The sequence below is a fragment of the Pelmatolapia mariae genome, linkage group LG3_W, assembly GCF_036321145.2.
Source record: "Pelmatolapia mariae isolate MD_Pm_ZW linkage group LG3_W, Pm_UMD_F_2, whole genome shotgun sequence".
Lineage (NCBI taxonomy): Eukaryota > Metazoa > Chordata > Actinopteri > Cichliformes > Cichlidae > Pelmatolapia > Pelmatolapia mariae.
In genome coordinates, this window is record NC_086229.1 from 88,436,093 (window position 1) to 88,463,062 (window position 26,970).

At 40.1% G+C, this 26,970-nt stretch overlaps 2 protein-coding genes, 1 long non-coding RNA gene and 1 pseudogene across 3 annotated transcripts; 3 read left to right on the forward strand and 1 right to left on the reverse strand.

Moving 5' to 3' along the window:
- Nucleotides 1–3,385: 3,385 nt before the first annotated feature.
- LOC134619722 (UDP-glucuronosyltransferase 2B15-like) lies at nucleotides 3,386–4,972 on the forward strand. The gene has a single exon (XM_063465557.1). The coding sequence runs from the start codon at nucleotides 3,386–3,388 to the stop codon at nucleotides 4,970–4,972; it is 1,587 nt and encodes a 528-aa protein (XP_063321627.1).
- A 2,605-nt stretch (nucleotides 4,973–7,577) lies between these two features.
- LOC134619732 (uncharacterized) lies at nucleotides 7,578–8,915 on the reverse strand. The gene is made up of 3 exons (XR_010092037.1): nucleotides 8,789–8,915; nucleotides 8,557–8,620; nucleotides 7,578–8,158 (listed from the first exon to the last, which is right to left on the reverse strand). It is a non-coding gene; the product is annotated as an uncharacterized LOC134619732 (long non-coding RNA).
- Nucleotides 8,916–10,529: 1,614 nt separating this feature from the next.
- On the forward strand, nucleotides 10,530–13,720 carry LOC134619737 (UDP-glucuronosyltransferase 2C1-like; annotated as a pseudogene).
- Nucleotides 13,721–24,398: 10,678 nt separating this feature from the next.
- Nucleotides 24,399–26,175, forward strand: LOC134619747 (UDP-glucuronosyltransferase 2C1-like). The gene is made up of 2 exons (XM_063465580.1): nucleotides 24,399–25,051; nucleotides 25,215–26,175. Exons 1-2 carry the CDS (start codon nucleotides 24,399–24,401, stop codon nucleotides 26,173–26,175), a joined length of 1,614 nt encoding a protein of 537 aa, XP_063321650.1.
- The last annotated feature ends 795 nt before the right edge of the window (nucleotides 26,176–26,970 follow it).

The following is a 26,970-nucleotide window of genomic DNA, read 5'->3' on the forward strand; positions in this document are numbered from 1 at the left end:
CCAGAGTACATAATGTAATTTGTAAGTGACCACCTGCCCCATGCAAACATGTTTGCTGAGGAGCTGAAAAATCAAGCAACTGTGTTTGTTTCACAGCTATGCTCCCTGAAAGACTAATAAGTCCATTTCAATATAATGTCATCTTTTTTTCTGTAACATTAAGAGTGTAGTCACTTTACCTTTGCAAATATATGTCTTTAGCATATGTAACCTGCTTAATTTTACAATTTTGGGGTGTTTTGTGATGGGAATCAGTCTCACCTTAACTCTCTGGGGTCCAGGGTATAACTGAAAGTTTTTCACTACTTTTGAATTTACCTATATATTTCACCATTAAAAGCTGTTTACTTTGCCTTCTTTGGTGTCATTCTTTTCAGCACAACCTGTGCTGTCTGAATTTATGGTTATTTTTTCATTTTGACATATTGTATTAGCACAATTGATCTAAATTCAGACAAAAAACATAAAATCCAAGTAGAAAAAAGTTATATTTTTTAACTGTAAAAACCACAAACATGTTTAATGAATCGTTTTCATAACTTGAAAGGCAAGTAGAAATTGTAAATTTTAAAACATATGTACACATTTGGGAAACAACAAAGTTACATGGAGCTATTTAACTAAAAATGCAAACAAGGCCTAAGGCGTTTTTTATACAACCATTTAAAACTGTTTACGGAACAATCAGGTGCTCTGCATCAAATAAGAAGGCACACACATTATTTGTGCCATTCCAAAAAATTGTTTCTGTCCACTATAAGACAGAGGAGAACACCACGGGGATAAACCCTGCAGGTCTGACGACAGGAGGTGTATCACTCTTCCTGTTTTCCACCTGGAGACAGCGTTTACACTGCAATCTGCATTTGGTGGCTTTTTTGCAGCAGCTGTGACATTCACTAGTAGAACTGACACACAGCTTCATTCAACCAGTCCCACTCCTCTCCCTGTGAGAATGATCCAGAATACTTGCAGACATTTATCAATGTAATGTGTGTAACTCTCTCACATTGGCATGTGTAATCAATCAGCTTGGGATGATCAATCAGCTTGAGGGACCTCAAAGAATCAGGCTAAGTTTATGCTCTTGCTTCACCTGAACAGTGTCCATAGGGCAGAGTCAAAATATACAATCTCAGCCATTTTCTCCATCAAACTATTATTGTTATCATCAATAAAATAATTTGAATCCAATTCTTTTTTTGCTATGTTTTTCCAGCACTGTACACAGGAGTCACAGTATACCTCGAACACCTTGAAATGTCAATATTGGCATAGATTGTGTGCAGTTAAAGCTGAAGAAGTAGGGCAGGTTGTCGGTAACTTTCAAGGTCAGTATTTCAATACCCGCGTCTGTTAGGATGCCTGGGTCGTTGACCCAGAGGTTTTTGAGTTTATTATATGATTTATCATTTCTAGTCTTTGGTTTCTTTGAGTTCTGTCTTTTGGTTTATGTCTCGGTGTTATCCTTAGTTGCTGTCTCCCCTGTTGGCTATATCCCCGTGTCCAGTCAGTGTCTGTGTCTGCCCTGGTCCCACGTCTCTGTTCCCTCTGTAGTGCCTGCCTGTGGTTCAGTCTGTGTTATGTTTCCTGTTTTATTTTGAAGGTCCATGTCTGATGTTAATGTATCTGGTTTTGCTTCCCCTTGTCTCGTCAGGCCTGATTTGCCCCAGCTGTGTTTCCCTCCTGTTACCCATTCCCTGATTGCTCCCTCTATGTATTTAAGCCCTGTGTTTCAGTTTGTCAGTGTCACGATCTACCGTTTATTTTGCTGTGTGTTCCGTCTGCCTGCCTGCGTAAGTTTACTTTGTATTTTCGGGGTTTTTTTTGTTGCTTTTTGCCATCCAGCAATAAAGCTGAGTTTTGAAGTACACTTTTGCCTGTCAAGGAGTCTGCACTTTGGGTCCTTTCCCTGCCTTCACACAGCCGGTACATGACAGCGTCCCATCTTTCAGTTGCACATAAACTGCATGTATAAAACAGAACCATGTGTGTGACTTAAAGAATAGAGTTTTGTCAGTGTTTTGATTAGTCCGTAAGTCCAGAATGCTCTAACTGTATGGCAGCCCATTTACATTAGGATATATATATATATATATATATATATATATATATATATAATTATAAAAAAACCATTCTTACTACTGGATTTACTTTATTGGGAATCTCCAACATTTTGTACAAAAAGTAAATTTTGTTCAAATTTTGCTCAGGGGACTTTGAGAATAGCAATCAGAATGGAAACCTTGTGAATTGAGTTCTCACATGCCTCGCTTATAATTTGTAATCATAAATCTTTCCTCTTGAAAATGAGAAATAACGTTGAGAGGATCAGGAAATAAGGTGAGGGGTAACTTTGTGCTAAACCAAACAGAAGTACATCTGATAACCAGTAGACACTTGGGTGAAGGACAAAATAAGGATAATATGTGAAGTATTTAGAACAAAACTAAAATGTAGGATAAATTATATATAAATATCAAATATGCATATGTAACATGGTATACCATGAACACAGGAGTCTCATCTACATTCTGAACTTTGACCTGATGTAAAATGAACCGTGTGTTTGACCAATGACTGTAGTCATTGGTTTGACCTGACCTGTTTGTTTAAAAGGTACAACCACAGGAAAAAAACATTACACAGTATATCTTGGCTCACGTAGGACTTGGATCTAAAGTCAAACTTCTGAAGAAATAGGTAAGCTTTATTATAATCGAAAACATTTCACTTAAAAATGACAGCAATAATGGAGATTGAAATATTTTTTTAAAAAAAAGCATATTCACACAAGATATTCTGTCCAAACAAATAGCTAATTGGAGGGTGGATGTGTGAAGAATTCTAGCCACAGATTATAGAAGGGGCAGACAGTGATGACTGTTGGAAAAGTCTGAGGTACTATATTTTTGTATAACCAATTAATGACCCTTTATTAAACTGTTTAAAATTGGAATTAAAAAAATTGCATTCATTCGTACTGGAAAGATCCCAAGAGTCCCAAACCCAGGGACTCTGATCTGTAACATGATGAGTGGCTTCAGAGCCTGTTACTGACATGAGTCTGAGAGTTTATATTTATTGGTCTCTGCAGCCATGTGAAAGTCAGAAAGCTGAACAACAGGTTAGAAATTTAAAAGTATCTGAGTGAGCCAGACATGATGACCCAATACAGGTTACCTTGTTGCAAAGTAAGCCAAAGTTAAGAATGTGTGCGGAGCTCAACAACTTTTTTTTTTTTTAAATTGCCTATGTGTTATTGACTAAAACAAAAACCAGGTTGAATCTTAGGTGCTTCACCAGTGACACAGTGAAAGCTAACAGGTTATAAGTTACTGAGGTTACAAGTCTGATTCTTTGTTTCTATTATTTCTTCCAGGAAATGTCCGGTCTTTCCATCCCTCTGATTCTGACAGTGCTCTGTCTGCTTCTCAGGCCCCCTCCATGTAGCAGCAGCAACATTCTGGTAGTCCCTGTTGATGGTAGCCACTGGATAAACATGAAAATTATCCTTGAACAGTTACACTCCAGGGGCCACAACATCACAGTTCTGCGCTCTCCAAAAAGCTGGTACATCCCTAATAACTCTTCCATTTTTACTTCTATTAATATAAGCATGCTGGAGGATGAGTTAGACGTTAACTACTACAACAAAATGTTACAAGATGTTATGGAATGTCGCACTTATCCTACATTTATACGCACGTTCTGCCAACAGTACTCGATCAAGCCCGTGTTAGACCACAATCACAAGATCCTGGCCAGATCAGTTGCTACAATAATAGAAGACACAATATTTATTCAGAAGCTACAGGATACCAAGTTTGACTTAATGTTAACTGACCCTTGTCTGACAATAGGGGTACTTCTTGGAAGTTACCTTAAGCTGCCTATGGTTTTTAATGTGCGCTGGATTAATGCTGGAGAAGGTCATTTCACCATAGCTCCCTCTCCTATCTCATATGTCCCTGTGACAGGTAGTGAGCTCCATGATCAGATGGACTTTCTGGAAAGAACCAAAAATATGCTGCATTATCTTTATAGTGTCATTGCACAGTACTTGATCATAAATCCTGCCTACTCAGATCTGCTCCAACGACACTTCCCTCCTGGTACTGATTTGCTGTCTTTACAGCGTAGAGCTGATATCTGGCTGTTCAGGACAGATTTTGTCTTTGAGTTCCCTCGGCCCACAATGCCTAATGTAGTATATATAGGGGGTTTCCACTGCAAAAAGGCCCAACCCCTTCCCGCTGAGCTGGAAGCATTCATGCAAAGCTCCGGAGATCACGGTGTGGTTGTCATGTCTCTGGGGACATTTATATCGGCCCGACCTCGCAAGGTCACAGAGGCCATCGCTGCTGCTTTTGCTGAGCTCCCTCAGAAGGTGATTTGGCGTTTTGTGGGTGAAAAACCTTCATCTCTTGGAAACAACACCCTGCTGTTGGAGTGGCTACCTCAGAATGACCTCCTGGGACACCCCAAGACCCGTGCCTTTGTGGCCCATGGAGGCACCAATAGCATGTATGAAGCCATCTACCACAGTGTTCCTGTTGTGGGCCTCCCACTCCTCTTTGACCAGTTTGACAACTTACTCCGGCTGAAGGTGCGTGGTGCAGCTCGGGTTGTAGAGACCTATTCACTGACCAAAGAAGACTTCCTGGGCGCTCTCAAGGATGTTCTTGAGAATCCCTCTTTCCACAATAACATGCAGCATCTGTCCCAGCTACACCGTGACAAGCCAATGACTCCAATGGACACTGCCATCTTTTGGATTGAATATGTCATCAGGAACAAAGGAGCACCTCACCTACAGTCAGCAGGTTTTCATCTGCCTTGGTATTCCTACTTCTGTCTGGATGTGGCTGCTTTAACCATAGCCATAACTGGAATTTTCATCTGGGCTTTGGTCTTTGTCTGTAGGCTCCTCTGCTACAGGAGGTCAAAGAGAAAAGTGAAACCAGAGTAAATGAGCCAAACATGATTCAGTCTTTGCAACGTTTAGTTTAGCAGAGTCAATGTCACATGATTAGTCTTTACAATAATTTCTCCCTTAATTTTTGCTCTAAAGAAGATGTAAATCATTGCAATTAGAACTGCATTTGCTAGAGATTTCGAAAAAGTTACCCCAAAAGAGATTTGTCATTCAGGGGGAATACTTTTACTTCATATAGGCATCATATTGTACAACATGGTTTTGATATGATCTCGAAGGTCAGGAAATTTGTGTTAGGTTCATTATTTGTTTGTTGTAATAATGCTTCTTGGTTTATTGTCAGAGAAGATTCAACCCATAAGCTCAACTCTGCTGCTAAACCTCCAAATGCATTAAGGGGAAATAAACAGCCTTTCCAACACATACGATATATTGGCAGGAAGCATCGTTACGACAATTAAATAACTGACTAAACACAAATTTCTTTTCTTTTTGTCTTAAGTTTATTACTATTAGCTACAAATGTGCATTAACTGTCTGAAAGAAGCTGTTTGAGCTCACTTTCACTCCCTTTAGTCCAAATTCATTCTGATTGGCTGCCCCTCATAAACAGAGGGTTTAAACAATAAATGGGAGGAAGGAAGTTTTTTGGCTCATTGGAATTAAGTGCACATGTTGTCCTGATTATTTGATGGGTTGGCCATGTTTAATATGACCAGCCAGCACTGACTACAAGGACTCTGCATCCATGTGAATGTCAGAAAGCTGAACAATAGGTTAGAAATTTAAAAGTATCTTATCTGAGTGAAGGGATGAACAAACTGTCTGAAGTATATAAAAAAGGATTGCTTTAGACTTAGTATGATAACATAACCTCTACTGGGTCATGATGACCCAGTAGAGGTTGCCAAGTAAGCCAAAGTAAAGAATTCTACAGGTTCGATCTGGGTCTCCTGCAGGGTTGTTTATGTACTGAGGAAAGCTGGACTCATCAAAAATGACAAACTACTGGTAAAGTATTAAAGTGGCAAATAGAAAAAAAAAACAGCTGCCCGCTGTTGCTAACAAACAGCAGACCAGATCACATTCTAATACAAAGCTAGTAGCAAAGATCATTGGACCCTGAAAGATGTTAAAGCTCAGTGCATCTTGATCCTAATCAAACAGGCAAAGTTTGATTTTCATAATGTTATAAAACCAACGATGAGCAATCTGGCTTGTAGCACTTATCTTTTGAACATATATTTATATTCTTTGCCCTAAAAATCTTTACTGAGAGAAGTGAGGCCTGTAGCTGTTTAGAAGTCTGTTTGGGGTTTTTTCTGACCTCTTGCATGTACTCTTGGAGTCATTATGGTAGCCTGGCCACTCCTGTGAAAGTTCGCCACTGTTACAGGTTTCCTCCATTTGTGAATAATGGCTCTTACTGTGGTTCACTGAGGTCCCACAGCCTTAGAAATGGCTTTGTAAGTCTTTCAAGACTGATAGATTCCAATGACTTTGTTGCTTCGAAAAAGTTCTATTAAAATGATACACTATATTACTGTATTTACTCTCTTGCCACAACCAGTGAATTCAGGTGTTCCAGTCACTTCCACTGTCACAGGTGGAATTTACTAGGATCCTCATATTCTTCCACAAATGCTTGTAGAAGAAGTCTGCACATGTCCAGGTGCTTGATTTGATACATTGGGAAACCATGATAGAACATTTCCTGGCTACTAAAACTTTTTTCCATGGTCAGCTGTTAGTGGTATTGCAACAAAGTGGAAGTTATTAGGAACAACAGCAGCTGGGAGGCTGGTGGTAGCCAATGTTCCCTCTAATTTTTCATGTGTCTGAGCGAACACGCAAACTCCCTGAGCGATCTTGGGGACTACTGTGAGCAACATTAGACGTGAGCACTGTGGTCACGCCAGCGTCGAATCCATCCAAGTTACATGGTTTATTAAAATAATAAAATTACAGCATTTACATTTATGTTAGACTACTTTTAATTAACTGCTTTAGCCCACTTACAATGAAAATCTGAAAAAATGAAAAAATCTTGTTCATGACCTGTGTAGTATGTTAACACTATTGGAAGTAAAAATAACTTGAACTCCAATTTTGAAAACACAACTTTCTTTCTTTTTTTTAAAAAAAATAAATACATAAATAAATGAAACTCTGACTTGTATTATGAGTCTGTGGTCTGTGAGAGAGTCCTGTAACTCTCTGTCTGCAAAATACACTACACTGTAAAATCTAATTAGTTCCCAGAACTCAAAAAAATTATGGAAACTCGTTGCCTCAAAAAAATTGAGTAAAGCTTAGCTAAAAATGACTAAGTTAGGACAACTTATTTATTTTGAGTACTCTGTACAAGCTCATTTGTTCCCAGAACTCAAAACAATTGGATCAAGTTTACGTAAGATGACCAAGTTAGGGCAACTTACTCATTTTGAGTACACTGTACAGCCGTGTTAGTTCCCAGAACTCAAAAAAATTATGGAAACTCGTTGCCTCAAAAAAACTAAGTAAAGCTTACTTAGGATGACTGTTAGGACAACTTATACATTGCAAGTCTGCAGTATTAAGAATAACTTGATATTTCTGACTTTCTGACAATACTAATTGTTTACCTACTGACAAACATTTCAAGTTCAACTAAATGAAAAAACAATTTGTGGTACCATGAATATGATTAAAAATAATTAACAACAATTTTTGTAATGATGTTAAAATGAGCACAACTTTTATTTTCAAACACAACAAAGTACAACAGCCAACATACTGGACACTGTTCTGCTGAATAAAAATTATATTGCCATCACTGTTACAACGAAACAAAGTCTCAGATGTAATTATTCTGAAAATAAGTTTAGGCCTACCACAAGTTTGTTTTGTACTTACATTATTTATATAATCAACATAAAATATTTATTGTTCTGTCACAAGTGCAGTCTCTAATTTAAACAACACATTCGTTTTTCATTCCAACACAGGAGCTGGAATGTTGTATTATTTTAAGGATGCTTGTTTCCAGTCCAGGCATTACTGCCTGAATGACTGTCATGGATCGAGGTGATTCAAATGTAGGTGCAGAAGAAAGTCTTTAACTTCCCTTAAGTACAGTGGCAGTGGATGTGGGTTGGAGATGCAATGAGCTTGAACCTGCAGGCGACCATCTTCACTGACCACACCATCTGTGATGGAGGACTCATCTCTCCTGGTGTCCTGCAAGCAAACAATCATATTTTTTGGAACATGAACTTAATTGCTTTCTTAAACATTTTTTCCTGCATTTGGTATAAAACAGACTCCAATTTAGACAATCTCAGGCTCCCTCCCCGCCGGAGAGGTGACATTCAATGTCCCAAATTGTCAGTCTGGATAGCCGTGACCACCACCCAACATACAATAATGTCATGAAAGCATCATTTTAAAAAGGTCTATGCAAACATGGGCAATAACTTTCATTCTAATGATGTGCAAAATGATTTGGGCACAAAACAAATTTTGCTGTTAGAAAACTTGCAGACTTCACTATATACAGTGTAGACCCTCTAAACTAAGTTTGGGGGATGTGATCTTTCAAGAAATGCAGACCAAACTGTTGTTGTTTGTTTACTTACACAGCATGTCTTGTAGAATTAACTGGAGTCACCAGCAACAGCATAGTGCAGTCATATCTCAAGTCTAAGAACAGAAGACAGGAAAAGATCAGTAAAGAAACAACTTCCCCAAACCAAAGCACAAACAAAACAATAAGTAAAACAGGCTGATCTAAAGTATGATTAAAGTTCAGCCTGATTAATATAAATGTCACTGACAGTTGCTAATATATTGGAAAACCAAAATACTTACCACTGAGTTGATGTCTTTCTGTCCAACAGCAGGAGTGCTGGTCCCGAGCCTCAAAGACAGTAAGAAGCAAGCAGAGGGAGAAAAAACAGAACATTTTTCAGAAACTGATTTGATCCTTAATGGCTGTGCAATCACTGTAACATAGAGTTTGCTTATGATGTTAAATAAAGGCTAGATTTGGCATTAATAGATGCCACAGATGTTCTAAAGCTGCCACAAAGCATGAAAACGTCGGAGCATTTTTGCAAATATGTGATGTCTTGATAAATCGAGCAGATATTTGAAATTCACACAGCTACATTCTCGCCTGAAAATATCTTAAAAGTTTATTTTGTGACCCAGAAAAAGTAATACGTTTTTCAGCAGTGCTCCTCCGCCATTGCCGCGCTTACAAGTGCGCACAGGCTCCGACAACCGCAGCCGACAAATGCGATCCTCTTTTTCACCAGACTACCCTTTCTGGGTCACAAAATAACCTTTTAAGATATTTTCAGGCGAGAATGTAGCTGAGTAATGCTCAAATATCTACTTAATTTATCAAAATATCACATATTTGCAAAAGTGCTTCCACGTTTTCGGAGAGCTCCGTTATCCACCCCCCACACCCCACCCTACCCCTAACGGCTGCACCTCCCAAAGAATTTTGTCTGGGCTCTTATCTCACTTATTTATTTCAAACAATCAACAAAAAAAAATCACCGACATAGTTTTATGTAAGGTTTTTAAGGCTGTGGTGTTAATTTTTAAGTAACATGAGCACAGCGGCAGCAGCAACGCTAGGCTAACACTAACTAGCTAGCAAGATTATAAACCTGGTGCTAAACTAAGAGAAGCCACAAAATCAGTTTGAATAAGAGTAAACATTTACTCACCAAGTCAGTAAAGATCAACAGCAATGACAACAATAATATCTCCAGGTTTGCTCAATATATTCCATAACAAATGCTGGCGCCATGAACATGCGGACTGATCCGGGAGGGAGGGGGACGGTAGTCACGTGGCATTTTCAAACCACATCTTTCATCCTTCCGCCCTGAGAAGCAAAACTTCCAGCTTACTTATTTTTTCTAAGTTAGGACAGCTCAAATTAATCGAGTTTATCAGCATTTTTGCATAAAAAGTACTGGTAACTTATTTAAATTGAGTTCTAATAACAAATTGATAAAAACTGAGTTCAGCCTATTTAATATTTTTAATTAAACACAATATTACATTTTACAGTGTATATAATGACCAATGTTGGTATGCTGGTATACTGGTATAAAGTCCACACTTTTTCCGTTAATTGTTCCGTCTGTCCTGCTCACATTTCCAAAGGTTGTACATGTTGTCATTAACGTGGCTTCACTCCACATCAGCCACGCCGCTTGGCTAGCTAAAACACCGCTGTCGGCACATATTTACTTTAATTTGAATTCAGGTTAGAATTTCTTTTGTGTGCGCATCACAGATTTTCTCTGGGCAGAAACCGTGCCAACAGTGCGCAATTGCGCACGTGCGCAGCTTAGAGGGAACATTGGTGGTAGCCCGTGTAAAATCAAGGACTAGAGTCAGCAGATGCGTACAGTGTGCAGAGGTCAACACCTTTAAAGAAAAAAAAAGGATTGCCTATGTGTTATTTACTAAAACAAAAAGCAGTCTAAATCTTAGGTGCTTCACCAGTGACTCAGTGAATGCTAATACGTTAAAAGTTACTGATGTTACAAGTCTGATTCTTTGTTTCTATTATTTCTTCCAGGAAATGTCTGGTCTTTCCATCCCTCTGTTTCTGACAGTGCTCTGCTTCCTGCTTCTCAGGCCCCCTCCATGTAGCAGCAGCGACATTCTGGTAGTCCCTGTGGATGGTAGCCACTGGATAAACATGAAAATTATCCTTGAACAGTTACACTCCAGGGGCCACAACATCACAGTTCTGCACTCTGCACAGAGCTGGTACATCCCTAATAACTCTTCCATTTTTACTTCTATTAATATAAGCATGCTGGAGGATGAGTCAGGCATTAACTACTACAACAAAATGTTACAAGATGTTATGGAATGTCGCACTTATCCTACATTTATACGCACGTTCTGCCAACAGTACTTGATCACGTCCGTGTTAGATCAGGGTCACAAAATCTTGGCCAGATCAGTTGCTACAATAATAGAAGACACAGTATTTATTCAGAAGCTACAGGATACAAACTTTGACTTAATGTTAACTGACCCTGGTCTGACCATAGGGGTACTTCTTGGAAGTTACCTCAAGCTGCCTATGGTTTTCAATGTGCGCTGGATTAATGCTGGAGAAGGTTATTTCGCCATAGCTCCCTCTCCTATCTCATATGTCCCTGTGTAGGAATTGAGCTCCATGATCAGATGGACTTTCTGGAAAGAACCAAAAATATGCTGCATTATTTTTATGGTGTCATTGCACAGCATTTTATCATAAATCCTGCCTACTCAGACCTGCTCCAACGGCACTTCCTTTCTGGTACTGATTTGCTGACTTTACAGCATAGCGCTAAAACCTGGCTGTTCAGGGCAGATTTTGTTTTTGAGTTCCCTCGGCCCACAATGCTTAGTGTAGTATATATAGGGGGCTTCCACTGCAACAAGGCCCAACCCCTTCCTGCTGAGTTGGAAGCATTCATGCAAAGCTCCGGAGAACACGGAGTGGTAGTCATGTCTCTGGGGACATTTACAGTGGCTTGCAAAAGTATTCGGCCCCCTTGAACTTTCCCACATTTTGTCACATTACAGCCACAAACATGAATCAATTTTATTGGAATTCCACGTGAAAGACCAATACAAAGTGGTGTACACGTGAGAAGTGGAGCGAAAATCATACATGATTGCAAACATTTTTGACAAATAACTGCAAAGTGGGGTGTGCGTAATTATTCAGCCCCCTGAGTCAATACTTTGTAGAACCACCTTTTGCTGCAATTACAGCTGCCAGTCTTTTAGGGTATGTCTATACCAGCTTTGCACATCTAGAGACTGAAATCCTTGCCCATTCTTCTTTGCAAAACAGCTCCAGCTCAGTCAGATTAGATGGACAGCGTTTGTGAACAGCAGTTTTCAGATCTTGCCACAGATTCTCGATTGGATTTAGATCTGGACTTTGACTGGGCCATTCTAACACATGGATATGTTTTGTTTTAAACCATTCCATTGTTGCCCTGGCTTTATGTTTAGGGTCGTTGTCCTGCTGGAAGGTGAACCTCCGCCCCAGTCTCAAGTCTTTTGCATACTCCAAGAGGTTTTCTTCCAAGATTGCCCTGTATTTGGCTCCATCCATCTTCCCATCAACTCTGACCAGCTTCCCTGTCCCTGCTGAAGAGAAGCACCCCCAGAGCATGATGCCGCCACCACCATGTTTGACAGTGGGGATGGTGTGTTCAGAGTGATGTGTAGTGTTAGTTTTTCGCCACACATAGCGTTTTGCATTTTGGCCAAAAAGTTCCATTTTGGTCTCATCTGACCAGAGCACCTTCTTCCACATGTTTGCTGTGTCCCCCACATGGCTTGTGGCAAACTGCAAACGGGACTTCTTATGGTTTTCTGTTAACAATGGCTTTCTTCTTGCCACTCTTCCATAAAGGCCAACTTTGTGCAGTGCATGACTAATAGTTGTCCTATGGACAGATTCCCCCACCTGAGCTGTAGATCTCTGCAGCTCATCCAGAGTCACCATGGGCCTCTTGGCTGCATTTCTGATCAGCGCTCTCCTTGTTCAGCCTGTGAGTTTAGGTGGATGGCCTTGTCATCGTAGGTTTACAGTTGTACCATACTCCTTCCATTTCTGAATGATTGCTTGAACAGTGCTCCGTGGGATGTTCAAGGCTTGGGAAATCTTTGTGTAGCCTAAGCCTGCTTTAAATTTCTCAATAACTTTATCCCTGACCTGTCTGGTGTGTTCTTTGGACTTCATGGTGTTGTTGCTCCCAATATTCTCTTAGACAACCTCTGAGGCCGTCACAGAGCAGCTGTATTTGTACTGACATTTGATTACACACAGGTGCACTCTATTTAGTCATTAGCACTCATCTGACAATGTCTATGGGCAACTGACTGCACACAGACCAAAGGGGGCTGAATAATTACGCACACCCCACGTTGCAGTTATTTATTTGTAAAAAATGTTTGGAATCATGTATGATTTTCGCTCCACTTCTCACGTGTACACCACTTTGTATTGGTCTTTCACGTGGAATTCCAATAAAATTGATTCATGTTTGTGGCTGTAATGTGACAAAATGTGAAAAAGTTCAAGGGGGCCGAATACTTTTGCAAGCCACTGTATATCAGCCCTACCTTGGAAGGCCACAGAGGACATCGCTGCTGCTTTTGCTGAGCTCCCTCAGAAGGTGATTTGGCATTTTGTGGGTGAAAAACCTTCATCTCTTGGAAACAACACCCTGCTGTTGGAGTGGCTACCTCAGAACGACCTCCTGGGACACCCCAAGACTCGTGCCTTTGTGGCCCATGGAGGCACCAATGGCATGTATGAAGCCATCTACCACAGTGTTCCTGTTGTGGGCCTCCCACTCCTCTTTGACCAGTTTGACAACTTACTCCGGCTGAAGGTGCGTGGTGCAGCTCGGATTGTAGAGGCCTACTCACTGACCAAAGAAGACTTCCTGTGCGCTCTCAAGGATGTGCTTGAGAATCCCTCTTTCCACAATAACATGCAGCATCTGTCCCAGCTACACCGTGACAAGCCAATGACTCCAATGGACACTGCCATCTTTTGGATTGAATATGTCATCAGGAACAAAGGAGCGCCTCACCTAGTCAGCAGGTTTTCATCTGCCTTGGTATTCCTACTTCTGCCTGGATGTGGCTGCTTTAACCATAGCCATAACTGGAATTTTCATCTGGGCTTTGGTCTTTGTCTGTAGGCTCCTCTGCTGCCGGAGGTCAAAGAGAAAAATGAAACCAGAGTAAATAAGCCAAACATGATTCAGTCTTTGCAACGTTTAGTTTAGCAGAGTCAATGTCACATGATTAGTCTTTACAATAATTTCTCCCTTAATTTTTGCTCTAAAGAAGATGTAAATCATTGCAATTAGAACTGCATTTGCTAGAGATTTCGAAAAAGTTACCCCAAAAGAGATTTGTCATTCAGGGGGAATACTTTTACTTCATATAGGCATCATATAGTACAACATGGTTTTTGATATGATATCGAAGGTCAGGAAATTTGTGTTAGGTTCATAATTTGTTTGTTGTAATAATGCTTCTTGGTTTATTGGCAGAGAAGATTCAACCCATAAGCTCAACTCTGCTGCTAAACCTCCAAATGCATTAAGGGGAAATAAACAGCCTTTCCAACACATACGATATATTGACAGGAAGCACTGTTACGACAATTAAATAATTGACTAAACACAAATTTCTTTACTTTTTGTGTTAAGCTTATTACTATTAGCTACAAATGTGCTTTAACTGTCTGAAAGAAGCTGTTTGAGCTCCCTTTCACTCCCTTTAGGCCAAATTCATTCTGATTGGCCGCCCCTCATAAACAGAGGGTTTAAACAATAAATGGGAGGAAGGGCGATCGTGGCTTAAAGAGTTGGCAGTTTGTCTTGTAACCGGTTCGAGCCCTGGCTCGGACAGTCTTGGTCGTTGTGTCCTTGCGCAAGACACTTCACCTACTACCTACTGGTGATGGCCAGAGGGGCCGATGGAGCGATATGGCAGCCCCAAGTTTTTTGGCTCATTGGAATTAAGTGCACATGCTGTCCTGATTATTTGATGGGTTGGCCATGTTTAATATGACCAGTCAGCACTGACTACAAGGAAAGCAAACGAGATGAACTTTTTTGGCTTTTTGACATAGTTTTAGGGTGAAGGTTAAACAATAGGTGTGAGAGTGTTACATGTGGCATAAACTGCAGTTGGTGTTAAACTGATATTCTTTCTTTGACTCACAGCTCAGACAAATGCAAGCACAGGCATGATTTCAGATTCAGGATGAGTTACGCTATCATTATATCTAAGACTCACTTCAAATAAGCAAGTCGCTGACACTAAATGTTTCAGATTACTCGGGAAATTACCTGACATTTTTATCGCGGTCTGACACTAATAACATAAAACTGTTCTTTAACACTTTATGGGTCTCTATTGTACAGAGGAGATTCTTCAGGCAAAAAGAAAAAGCAGAATTGTATAAAGTGGCATTTGAAATGGCTTGTTATTGTTTGCAAAATGGCTAAACACACCAGTATGTCCAGAGTACATAATGTAATTTGTAAGTGACCACCTGCCCCATGCAAACATGTTTGCTGAGGAGCCGAAAAATCAAGCAACTGTGTTTGTTTCACAGCTATGCTCCCTGATAAGTCCATTTCAATATAATGTCATCTTTTTTCTGTAACATTAAGAGTGTAGTCGCTTTACCTCTGCAAATATATGTCTTTAGCACATGTAACCTGCTTAATTTTATAATTTTGGGGTGTTTTGTGATGGGAATCAGCCTCACCTTAACTCTCTGGGGTCCAGGGTATAATTGAAAGTTTTGACTACTTTTGAATTTACCTATATATTTCACCATTAAAAGCTGTTTACTTTGCCTTCTTTGGTGTCATTCTTTTCAGCACAACCTGTGCTGTCTGAATTTATGGTTATTTTTTCATTTTGACATATTGTATTAGCACAATTGATCTAAATTCAGACAAAAAACATAAAATCCAAGTAGAAAAAAGTTATATTTTTTTTACTGTAAAAACCACAAACATGTCTAATGAATCGTTTTCATAATTTGAAAGGCAAGTAGAAATTGTAAATTTTAAAACATATGTACACATTTGGGAAACAACAAAGTTACATGGAGCTATTTATCTAAAAATGCAAACAAGGCCTAAGGTGTTTTTTATACAACCATTTAAAACTGTTTACAGAACAATCAGGTGCTCTGCATCAAATAAGAAGGCACATAAATTATTTGTGCCACTCCAAAAAATTGTTTCTGTCCACTATAAGACAGAGGAGAACACCACGGGGATAAACCCTGCAGATCTGACGACAGGAGGTGTATCACTCTTCCTGTTTTCCACCTGGAGACAGCGTTTACACTGCAATCTGCATTTGGTGGCTTTTTTGCAGCAGCTGTGACATTCACTAGTAGAACTGATACACAGCTTCATTCAACCAGTCCCACTCCTCTCCCTGTGAGAATGATCCAGAATACTTGCAGACATTTATCAATGTAATGTGTGTAACTCTCTCACATTGGCATGTGTAATCAATCAGCTTGGGATGATCAATCAGCTTGAGGGACCTCAAAGAATCAGGCTTTTGATTGGTCAGTAAATCTAGCATGCACAAACTATATGAGAGCCCATTTCCATTAGGTCAGCAGTCCCCAACCCCCAGGCCACTGATCGGTACTGGTCCATGAGTCATTTGGTACCGGGCCACGAGAGTTGAGGCTCAGGTGTGAAATTTTTGGTTTTCAGGGTTTTTATTGTTAACGGGTCTTTTCCCGGACACATTTGCAGTTGTTGTTGTTTTTTTAAAATGTATTTTTGCTGTGCTTTGCTTTGTATTTGCTTCATTCTTAGAATTTATTGCATTCTCTAAAAGTATATGGATTGCCCTTCAGCTTGTGGTCTCTGCTCAATGTCTTGCTATAACTGAAGAACGATTCCAAAATGAAAGTTGGACCAGAATCTGGGATGTTACTTTGACATCAGTTGCAGGTGCTTCCGACACCTGGATTCTTATTAGACCTTCTAGCAAGAGAAATCCTTATATTCAAGGATTGCTTTTTATGCCTATTTATCAGCGAGAAAATAAAAAATAAAAAATAAATAAACAAATAAATGTAAAAGTGTCTCATGAAAAAAATGAAAAGAACAAACATGCATAAACTCAGTGGCTCAAACAGAGTACTTCAAAGATTTTGATGCTTCTCTTGTCCTGCTGAGCTAAATGACTTCATGTTTAAGTGTTAGCATTCCTGAGTTTATGATCGCAACAAAGCTTGGATAACTGCAAAAGTCTAGTCTGTTAAGTTCACCATGCAACAAATGAAATGGAATTTAGATGAGCAAAACAATAATACTTTAGTGTTATTTTATATGGAGGAGACATTTTTTCATAGCCATGTAGTAACCATAGCACCTTAATTACCTAGGAGATAAAAGCCACTGACATCAGGACCAGGAAGCTCCTGACCATGCATGGAGGGTTTCACCCCAAGTTCAGCACTCTGAGCCTGTATGCTAAGCCTCCAGCTGCTTCTCTGTCTGCAAAACCACCCATGAAAGAATTTCTGTCTCCATCTGCTGGATGTGCTGCAGCGTGCTGCGGATGCCAGATAATTGACCAACAAATCGATTTACTCTGCCTTACAGAAACCTGGTTGCAGCAGGATGATTATGTTAGTTTAAATGAATCAACACCCCCGAATCATTCTAACTACCAGAAACCTCGAAGCACAGGCCGAGGGGGCGGTGTGGCAGCAATTTTTCACACCAGTCTATTAATTAACGAAAGACCAAGACAGACTTTTAATTCATTTGAAAGCCTGATGCTTAGCCTTGTCCACCCCAGCTGTAAAACTCAGAAACCAGTCTTACTTGTTATCATCTATCGTCCACCTGGGCCTTACACAGAGTTTCTCTCTGATTTCTCAGACTTTTTATCTGATTTAGTGCTCAACTCAGATAAAATAATTATTGTGGGTGATTTTAACATCCATGTAGATGCTAAAAATGACAGCCTCAAAATTGCATTTAATCTGTTATTAGACTCAATTGGCTTCTCTCAAAATGTAAAAGAACCCACCCACCACTTTAATCACACTCTAGATCTTGTTTTAACATATGGCATAGAAACTGAACATTTAACAGTGTTTCCTGAAAACCCTCTGCTGTCTGATCATTTCCTGATAACATTTACATTTACAATAATTGATTACACAGCAGTGGAGAGTAGACTTTATCAAAGTAGATGTCTTTCTGAAAGTGCTGTAACTAAGTTTAAGAATATAATCCACCCACTGTTATCACCTTCAATGCCCTGTACCAACATAGAGCAGGGCAGCTATCTGAACGCTACTCCAACAGAGGTCGATTATCTTGTTAATAATTTTACCTCCTCACTACGTACGACTCTGGATACTGTAGCTCCAGTGAAAACTAAGGTCTCAAATCAGAAGTACCTGACTCCGTGGTATAATTCTCAAACACGTAGCCTAAAGCAGATAACTCGTAAGCTGGAGAGGAAATGGCGTGTCACAAATTTAGAGGATCATCATTTAGCCTGGAGAAATAGTTTGCTGCTTTATAAGAAAGCCCTCCGCAAAGCCAGAACATCTTACTATTCGTCACTGATTGAAGAAAATAAGAACAACCCCAGGTTTCTCTTCAGCACTGTAGCCAGGCTGACAAAAAGTCAGAGCTCTACTGAGCCAACAATCCCTTTAACGTTAACTAGTAATGACTTCATGAACTTCTTCAGAAATAAAATTTTTATCATTAGAGAAAAAATTACCAATAATCATCCCACAGATGTAATATCGTCTACAGCTACTTTTAGTACCATTGATGTTAAGTTAGACTCTTTTTCTCCAATCGATCTTTCTGAGTTAACTTCAATAATTACTTCCTCCAAACCATCAACGTGTCTTTTAGACCCCATTCCTACAAAACTGCTCAAAGAAGTCCTGCCATTAATTAATTCTTCAATCTTAAATATGATCAATCTATCTCTAATAATTGGCTATGTACCACAGGCCTTCAAGGTGGCTGTAGTTAAACCCTTACTTAAAAAGCAATCTCTAGACCCAGCTGTCTTAGCTAATTATAGGCCAATCTCCAACCTTCCTTTCATATCAAAAATCCTTGAAAGAGTAGTTGTCAAACAGCTAACAGATCATCTGCAGAGGAATGGCTTATTTGAAGAGTTTCAGTCAGGTTTCAGAGCTCATCACAGCACAGAAACAGCTTTAGTGAAGGTTACAAATGATCTTCTTATGGCCTCTGACAGTGGACTCATCTCTGTGCTTGTCCTGCTAGACCTTAGTGCAGCGTTTGATACTGTCGACCATAATATCCTATTAGAGCGATTAGAACATGCTGTAGGTATTACAGGTACTGCACTGCAGTGGTTTGTATCATATCTATCTAATAGACTCCAATTTGTTCAAGTAAATGGAGAGTCTTCTTCACATGCTGAGGTTAATTATGGAGTTCCACAGGGTTCAGTGCTAGGACCAATTCTATTTACATTATACATGCTTCCCCTAGGTAGCATCATTAGAAGACATAGCATAAATTTTCACTGCTATGCAGATGATACGCAGCTCTATCTATCCATGAAGCCAGGTAACACACACCAATTAGTTAAACTGCAGGAATGTCTTAAAGACATAAAGACCTGGATGGCCGCTAACTTCCTGCTTCTTAATTCAGATAAAACTGAGGTTATTGTACTCGGCCCTGAAAATCTTAGAAATATGGTATCTAAGCAGATCCTTACTCTGGATGGCATTACCTTGGCCTCCAGTAATGCTGTGAGGAACCTTGGAGTCATTTTTGACCAGGACATGTCCTTCAAGGCACATATTAAACAAATATGTAAGACTGCTTTCTTCCATTTGCGCAACATCTCTAAAATTAGAAATATCCTGTCTCAGAGTGATGCTGAAAAACTAGTTCATGCCTTCATTACTTCCAGGCTGGACTACTGTAACTGATTATTATCAGGATGTCCTAAAAACTCCCTGAAAAGTCTTCAGTTAATCCAAAATGCTGCAGCAAGAGTACTGACAGGGACTAGAAAGAGAGAGCATATTTCTCCTGTTTTGGCTTCCCTTCATTGGCTTCCTGTTAAATCCAGAATTGAATTCAAAATCCTGCTCCTCACATACAAGGTCTTAAATAATCAGGCCCCATCTTATCTTAATGACCTTGTAGTACCATATCACCCTATTAGAGCACTTCGCTCTCGCTCTGCAGGCTTACTTGTTGTTCCTAGAGTATTTAAAAGTAGAATGGGAGGGAGAGCCTTCAGTTTTCAGGCCCCTCTTCTGTGGAACCAGCTTCCAGTTTGGATTCAGGAGACAGACACTATCTCTACTTTCAAGGTTAGGCTTAAAACTTTCCTTTTTGCTAAAGCATATAGTTAGGGCTGGACCAGGTGACCCTGAATCCTCCCTTAGTTATGCTGCAATAGACGTAGGCTGCCGGGGATTCCCATGATGCATTGAGTTTTTCCTTTCCAGTCACCTTCTCACTCACTATGTGTTAATAGACCTCTCTGCATCGAATCATATCTGTTATTAATCTCTGTCTCTCTTCCACAGCATGTCTTTCATCCTGTTTTCCTTCTTTCACCCCAACCGGTCGCAGCAGATGGCCGCCCCTCCCTGAGCCTGGTTCTGCCGGAGGTTTCTTCCTGTTAAAAGGGAGTTTTTCCTTCCCACTGTCGCCAAAGTGCTTGCTCATAGGGGGTCATATGATATGATTGTTGGGTTTTTCTCTGTATTTATTATTGTGCTATCTACTGTACAATATAAAGCGCCTTGAGGCGACTTTTGTTGTGATTTGGCGCTATATAAATAAAATTGAATTGAATTGAATTGTTGTTCGCCCCATCGCACCCTCTACATGATTCTACGTATATTCAGACAGATGCCTTGCACCTTTTCTCCCTTGAGACATTATGTGTCTCTACTTAGGGACACGTGACAGCTGACTATATCAAATCTGCTATCTGCAGCATCTACTCACTGTGCCAGGTGGGCAGAGATCACCAATACAGGCAGGAGGTCACATCCTGCTTTTAATCCTGCTGAATCCTTCCAGTATTTTAGGCCTCTGGGTTTTTTATGATATTGAAATATCCAAAACACATTACTGGATGTCTTTGTCTGGATATCTCATCTCAAAAATCCGTTCTGGCTTGCTCAGCATTCTCAAGCTGATGCATATTTGGTTCTACTTTTGGATGTGAAAGAAAAATTTTATCAGCTTTCCTAATCTAGGAATATCATCCTATCTTTTCCATGGTATGAGATATGTAGTGCTGCCCTAACCTGTTAGGGGGTCATTTGTGAGAAGACGAGCGTGCACATGGAATACATGGATTAACATGAATTAAAGGGATTGCGAATAAGAGATAAACAGCATGTGTTTTTGTGCTGATAACTTAGCACCCTACAAGTACTGTACTGTGCTAATTTATCAGCTAACACTGGAAAACTTAGTTAGCAAGCTGCATCCGCGCTAATTAGGGTTAAAAAACCGACTCACCAAACCTGAGGCACAAACCACTTGTAGCACACAGTGTACTATGTTATTTACAATAATATTGCCACATAAATCCCAACACCACAAACGGTGAACCTGCCTGCTCGATGACAAGAAATGACACGAACCAAGGTTGGGAAATACAGGTTAATATATTTCCTAACATTCGTCACCACAAACTTATTAGAAAGGACTTCAACCTGTATTCACAACCGCAAGTTTCAAACGCTTTTCACACCTGACATTAACTTTATTAATTTCAGTGGGAAAGGCATTGCTTGGAGATTGCATAGGTTTGTTTTCACAGATTGAGCTAACCAGAGACCGAATCCCAGTGCCTCGTTAGTTGTTCCTGCCGTACACATGACGAACCACATGTGATCACATTGGAGCAGTGCTTGCAGGTTAAAGCTACGCTTTGGTGTAAGTAGAATTTACATGCTTGGAAATGGGATTTATCCACTACTTTAAGCAAAGCTTTTTCTGTTGTGGACTTTGGAGGTTCATTCTGATAACTGCTGAAGCCTGATCTGCACAGAAACGGAGCTTGGAGCTAGTTCTCTCCTCAGATGAATGGATTTGTGTTCTTTTCAATTCTTCAGACCTGCATACTGCACATCTGTACGTCTGTGGGCTGCCTATACCTCCAACTGACTCCTGCTCTTTGGCCCAGGTTTATGTAACTCCACAGAGACAGAGGATAGGTGGGGCAGGCTGTGTTTCACTGATATGACTGCTGAACACTGAATCAGGCTGTTATTGTAACTACTTTATTATTTTCCCTCCGCTGTGTGACCTTGCTGCTTCCTTCTTCCCTCGTTCCCTGAAACACCCATCTCACACTCACTCACACTGTTGTGTTCTATAACTCCGCTGCCTTTGGAAACCTGTTAAAGAAACATTATTCTGTCCCTTAAACATGGGTCTCTTTTCCTTTAGTGTTCTTCACAGCTTCATTCAAACAGTCCTGTTCCTCTCCCTGTGAGAATGATCAAGAGTACTTGCAGACATTTGTGATTGTAAATGTGTGTAACTCTGTCACATTGGCATGTCTAATCAATCAGCTTGGGATAAGCTTCAGGGACCTTAAAGAATCAGGCTCACAGAGTTTATGCTCTTGCTTCACCTGAGCAGTGTCCATACTCCCAAAATATACAGTCTCAGCCAGAAATATTGACATAGATTAGCAGTTAAGGCTGCAGAAGTAGGGCAGGTTGTCAGTAAATTTCAAGGTCAGTATTTCAATACCTGCGTCCCATCTTTCAGTTGCACATAAACTGCATGTATAAAACAGAACAATGTGTGTGACTTAAAGAATAAAGTGTTTTGTCAGTGTTTTGATTGGTCAGTAAGTCCAGAATGCATTAACTATATGGCAGCCCATTTCCATTAGGTTATAAAAAAACACATTCTTACTTCTGGATTTACTTTATTGGGAATCTCCAACTTTTGTATAAAAAGTAATTTTTTTTTCAAATTTTGCTCAGAGGACTTTGAGAATAGGAATAGGAATCAGAATGGAAACCTTGTGAATCGAGCTCTCACATGCCTCACTCATAATTTGTAATCATAAATCTTTCCTCTAGAAAATGAGAAATAACGTTGAGGGGATCAGGAGATAAGGTGAGGGGTAACTTTGTGCTAAACCAAACAAAAGTACATCTGATAACCAGTAGTGGGTGAAGGACAAAATAAGGATAATATGTGAAGTATTTAGAACAAAACTAAAATGTAGGATCAATTATATATAAATATCAAATATGCATATGTAACATAGTATACCATGAACACAGGAGTCTCATCTACATTCTGAATTTGACCTGATATAAAATGAACTGTGTGTTTGACCTGACCTGTTTGTTTAAAAGGTACAACAACAGGAAAAAACATATTACACAGTATATCTTGGCTCACGTAGGACTTGGATCTCAAGTCAAACTTCTGGAAGAAACAGGTAAGCTTTATTATAATAGAAAACATTTCACTTAAAAATGACAGCAATAATACAGCTTGAGCTATTTTTATTTTTTTTTAAAGCATATTCACACAAGATATTCTGTCCAAACAAATAGCTAATTGGAGGGTGGTTGTGTGAAGAATTCCAGCCACATATTATAGAGGGGTTACAGTGATGACTGCTGGAAAAGTAAAGTCTGATGTACTATATATTTGTATAGCCCCTTAATGACCCTTTATTAAACTGTTTAAAATTCAAATTAAACAATTGCATTCATTGTTACTGGAAAGATCCCAACAGTCCCAAACCCAGGGACTCTGATCTGTAACATGATGAGTGGCTTCAGAGCCTGTTACTGACATGTGTCTGTCTGTTTATATTTATTGGTCTCTGCAGCCATGTGAAAGTCAGAAAGCTGAGTAATAGGTTAGAGATTTAAAAGTATCTTATCTGAGTGAAGGGATGAAAAGACTATCTGAAGTATATAAAAAAGGATTGCTTCAGACTTAGTATGATAATATAACCTCTACTGGGTCATGAGGACCCAGTAGAGGTTGCTACGTTGCCAAGTAAGCCAAAGTAAAGAATTCTACAGGTTCGATCTGGGTCTCCTGCAGGGTTGTTTATGCACTGAGGAAACCTGGACTCATCAAAAATGACAAACTACTGGTAAAGTATTAAAGTGGCAAACAGAAAAAGAAACAGCTACCTGCTGTTGCTAACTCTTGGAGTCATTATGGTAGCCCGGCCACTCCTGTGAAAGTTCGCCACTTTTACAGGTTTCCTCCATTTGTGAATAATGGCTCTTACTGTGGTTCACTGAGGTCCCACAGCCTTAGAAATGGCTTTGTAAGTCTTTCAAGACTGATAGATTCCAATGACTTTGTTTCTTCGAAAAAGTTCTATTTAAATGATACACTATATTACTGTATTTACTCTCTTGCCACAACCAGTGAATTCAGGTGTTCCAATCACTTCCACTGTCACAGGTGGAATTTACTAGGATCCTCATATTCTTCCACAAATGCTTGTAGAAGGAGTCTGCACATGTCCAGGTGCTTGATTTGATACATCGGGAAACCATGATAGAACATTTCCTGGCTACTAAAACTTTTTTCCATGGTCAGCTGTTAGTGGTATTGCAACAAAGTGGAAGTTATTAGGAACAACAGCAGCTGGGAGGCTGGTGGTCGCCCATGTAAAATCAAGGACTAGAGTCAGCAGATGCGTACAGTGTGCAGAGGTCAACACCTTTAAAGAAAAAAAAATTACTGATGTGTTATTGACTAAAACAAAAAACAGTCTGAATCTTAGGTGCTTCACCAGTGACTCAGTGAATGCTAATACATTATAAGTTACTGACGTTACAAGTCTGATTCTTTGTTTCTATTATTTCTTCCAGGAAATGTCCGGTCTTTCCATCCCTCTGTTTCTGACAGTGCTCTGTCTGCTTCTCAGGCCCCCTCCATGTAGCAGCAGAAACATTCTGGTAGTCCCTGTTGATGGTAGCCACTGGATAAACATGAAAATTATCCTTGAACAGTTACACTCCAGGGGCCACAACATCACTGTTCTGCGTTCTGCAAAGAGCTCGTACATCCCTAATAACTCTTCCATTTATACTTCTATTAATATAAGCATGCTGGAGGATGAGTTAGACGTTAACTACTACAACAAAATGTTACAAGATGTTATGGAATGTCGCACTTATCCTACATTTATACGCACGTTCTGCCAACAGTACTTGATCACGTCCGTGTTAGATCAGGGTCACAAGATCTTGGCCAGATCAGTTGCTACAATAATAGAAGACACAGTATTTATTCAGAAGCTACAGGATACAAACTTTGACTTAATGTTAACTGACCCTGGTATGACAATAGGGGTACTTCTTGGAAGTTACCTCAAGCTGCCTATGGTTTTTAATGTGCGCTGGATTAATGCTGGAGAAGGTCATTTCACCATAGCTTCCTCTCCTATCTCATATGTCCCTGTGCCAGGAAGTGAGCTCCATGATCAGATGGACTTTCTGAAAAGAACCAAAAATATGCTTGTGATGTGAATAAGGCACGGCGGGTCCAGGGAACAGTGTTTTGAGCCATTCTATTTACATCACAACACACCACAACACACCAACCCCTGAGTCCCCGTGTTTTTAACTGGGCAGGCGTGATTAAGGATGCCGTGCAGGTGCGTTCGCCCTCCCTGCACGGCACCGCAGGCCACCCCCCACCACAATGCTGCATTATCTTTATAGTGTCATTGCACAGCACTTGATCATAAATCCTGCCTACTCAGATCTGCTCCAACGACACTTCCCTCCTGGTACTGATTTGCTGTCTTTACAGCGTAGAGCTGATATCTGGCTGTTCAGGGGAGATTTTGTTTTTGAGTTCCCTCGGCCCACAATGCCTAATGTAGTATATGTAGGGGGCTTCCACAGCAACAAGGCCCAACCCCTTCCTGCTGAGCTGGAAGCATTCATGCAAAGCTCCGGAGAACTCGGTGTGGTTGTCATGTCTCTGGGGACATTTATATCGGCCCTACCCCGGAAGGCCACAGAGGCCATCGCTGCTGCTTTTGCTGAGCTCCCTCAGAAGGTGATTTGGCGTTTTGTGGGTGAAAAACCTTCAACAGCAGGGTGTTGTTTCCGAGAGATGGAGTGGCTACCTCAGAATGACCTCCTGGGACACCCCAAGACCCGTGCCTTTGTGGCCCGAGGAGGCACCAATAGCATGTATGAAGCCATCTACCACAGTGTTCCTGTTGTGGGCCTCCCACTCCTCTTTGACCAGTTTGACAACTTACTCCGGCTGAAGGTGCGTGGTGCAGCTCGGGTTGTAGAGACCTACTCACTAACCAAAGAAGACTTCCTGGGAGTTCTCAAGGATGTTCTTGAGAATCCCTCTTTCCACACTAACATGCAGCATCTGTCCCAGCTACACCGTGACAAGCCAATGACTCCAATGGACACTGCCATCTTTTGGATTGAATATGTCATCAGGAACAAAGGAGCACCTCACCTACAGTCAGCAGGTTTTCATCTGCCTTGGTATTCCTACTTCTGCCTGGATGTGGCTGCTTTAACCATAGCCATAACTGGAATTTTCATCTGGGCTTTGGTCTTTGTCTGTAGGCTCCTCTGCTGCCGGAGGTCAAAGAGAAAAATGAAACCAGAGTAAATGAGCCAAACATGATTCAGTCTTTGCAACGTTTAGTTTAGCAGAGTCAATGTCACATGATTAGTCTTTACAATAATTTCTCCCTTAATTTTTGCTCTAAAGAAGATGTAAATCATTGCAATTAGAACTGCATTTGCTAGAGATTTTGAAAAAGTTACCCCAAAAGAGATTTGTCATTCAGGGGGAATACTTTTACTTCATATAGGCATCATATAGTACAACATGGTTTTTGATATGATATCGAAGGTCAGGAAATTTGTGTTAGGTTCAATATTTGTTTGTTGTAATAATGCTTCTTGGTTGATTGGCAGAGAAGATTCAACCCATAAGCTCAACTCTGCTGCTTAACCTCCAAATGCATTAAGGGGAAATAAACAGCCTTTCCAACACATACGATATATTGGCAGGAAGCATTGTTACGACAATTAAATAATTGACTAAACACAAATTTCTTTTCTTTTTGTGCTAAGTTTATTACTATTAGCTACAAATGTGCTTTAACTGTCTGAAAGAAGCTGTTTGAGCTCACTTTCACTCCCTTTAGGCCAAATTTATTCTGATTGGCTGCCCCTCATAAACAGAGGGTTTAAACAATAAATGGGAGGAAGGAAGTTTTTTGGCTCATTGGAATTAAGTGCACATGCTGTCCTGATTATTTGATGGGTTGGCCATGTTTAATATGACCAGCCAGCACTGACTACAAGGAAAGCAAACGAGATGAACATTTTTGGCTTTTTGACATAGTTTTAGGGTGAAGGTTAAACAATAGGTGTGAGAGTGTTACATGTGGCATAA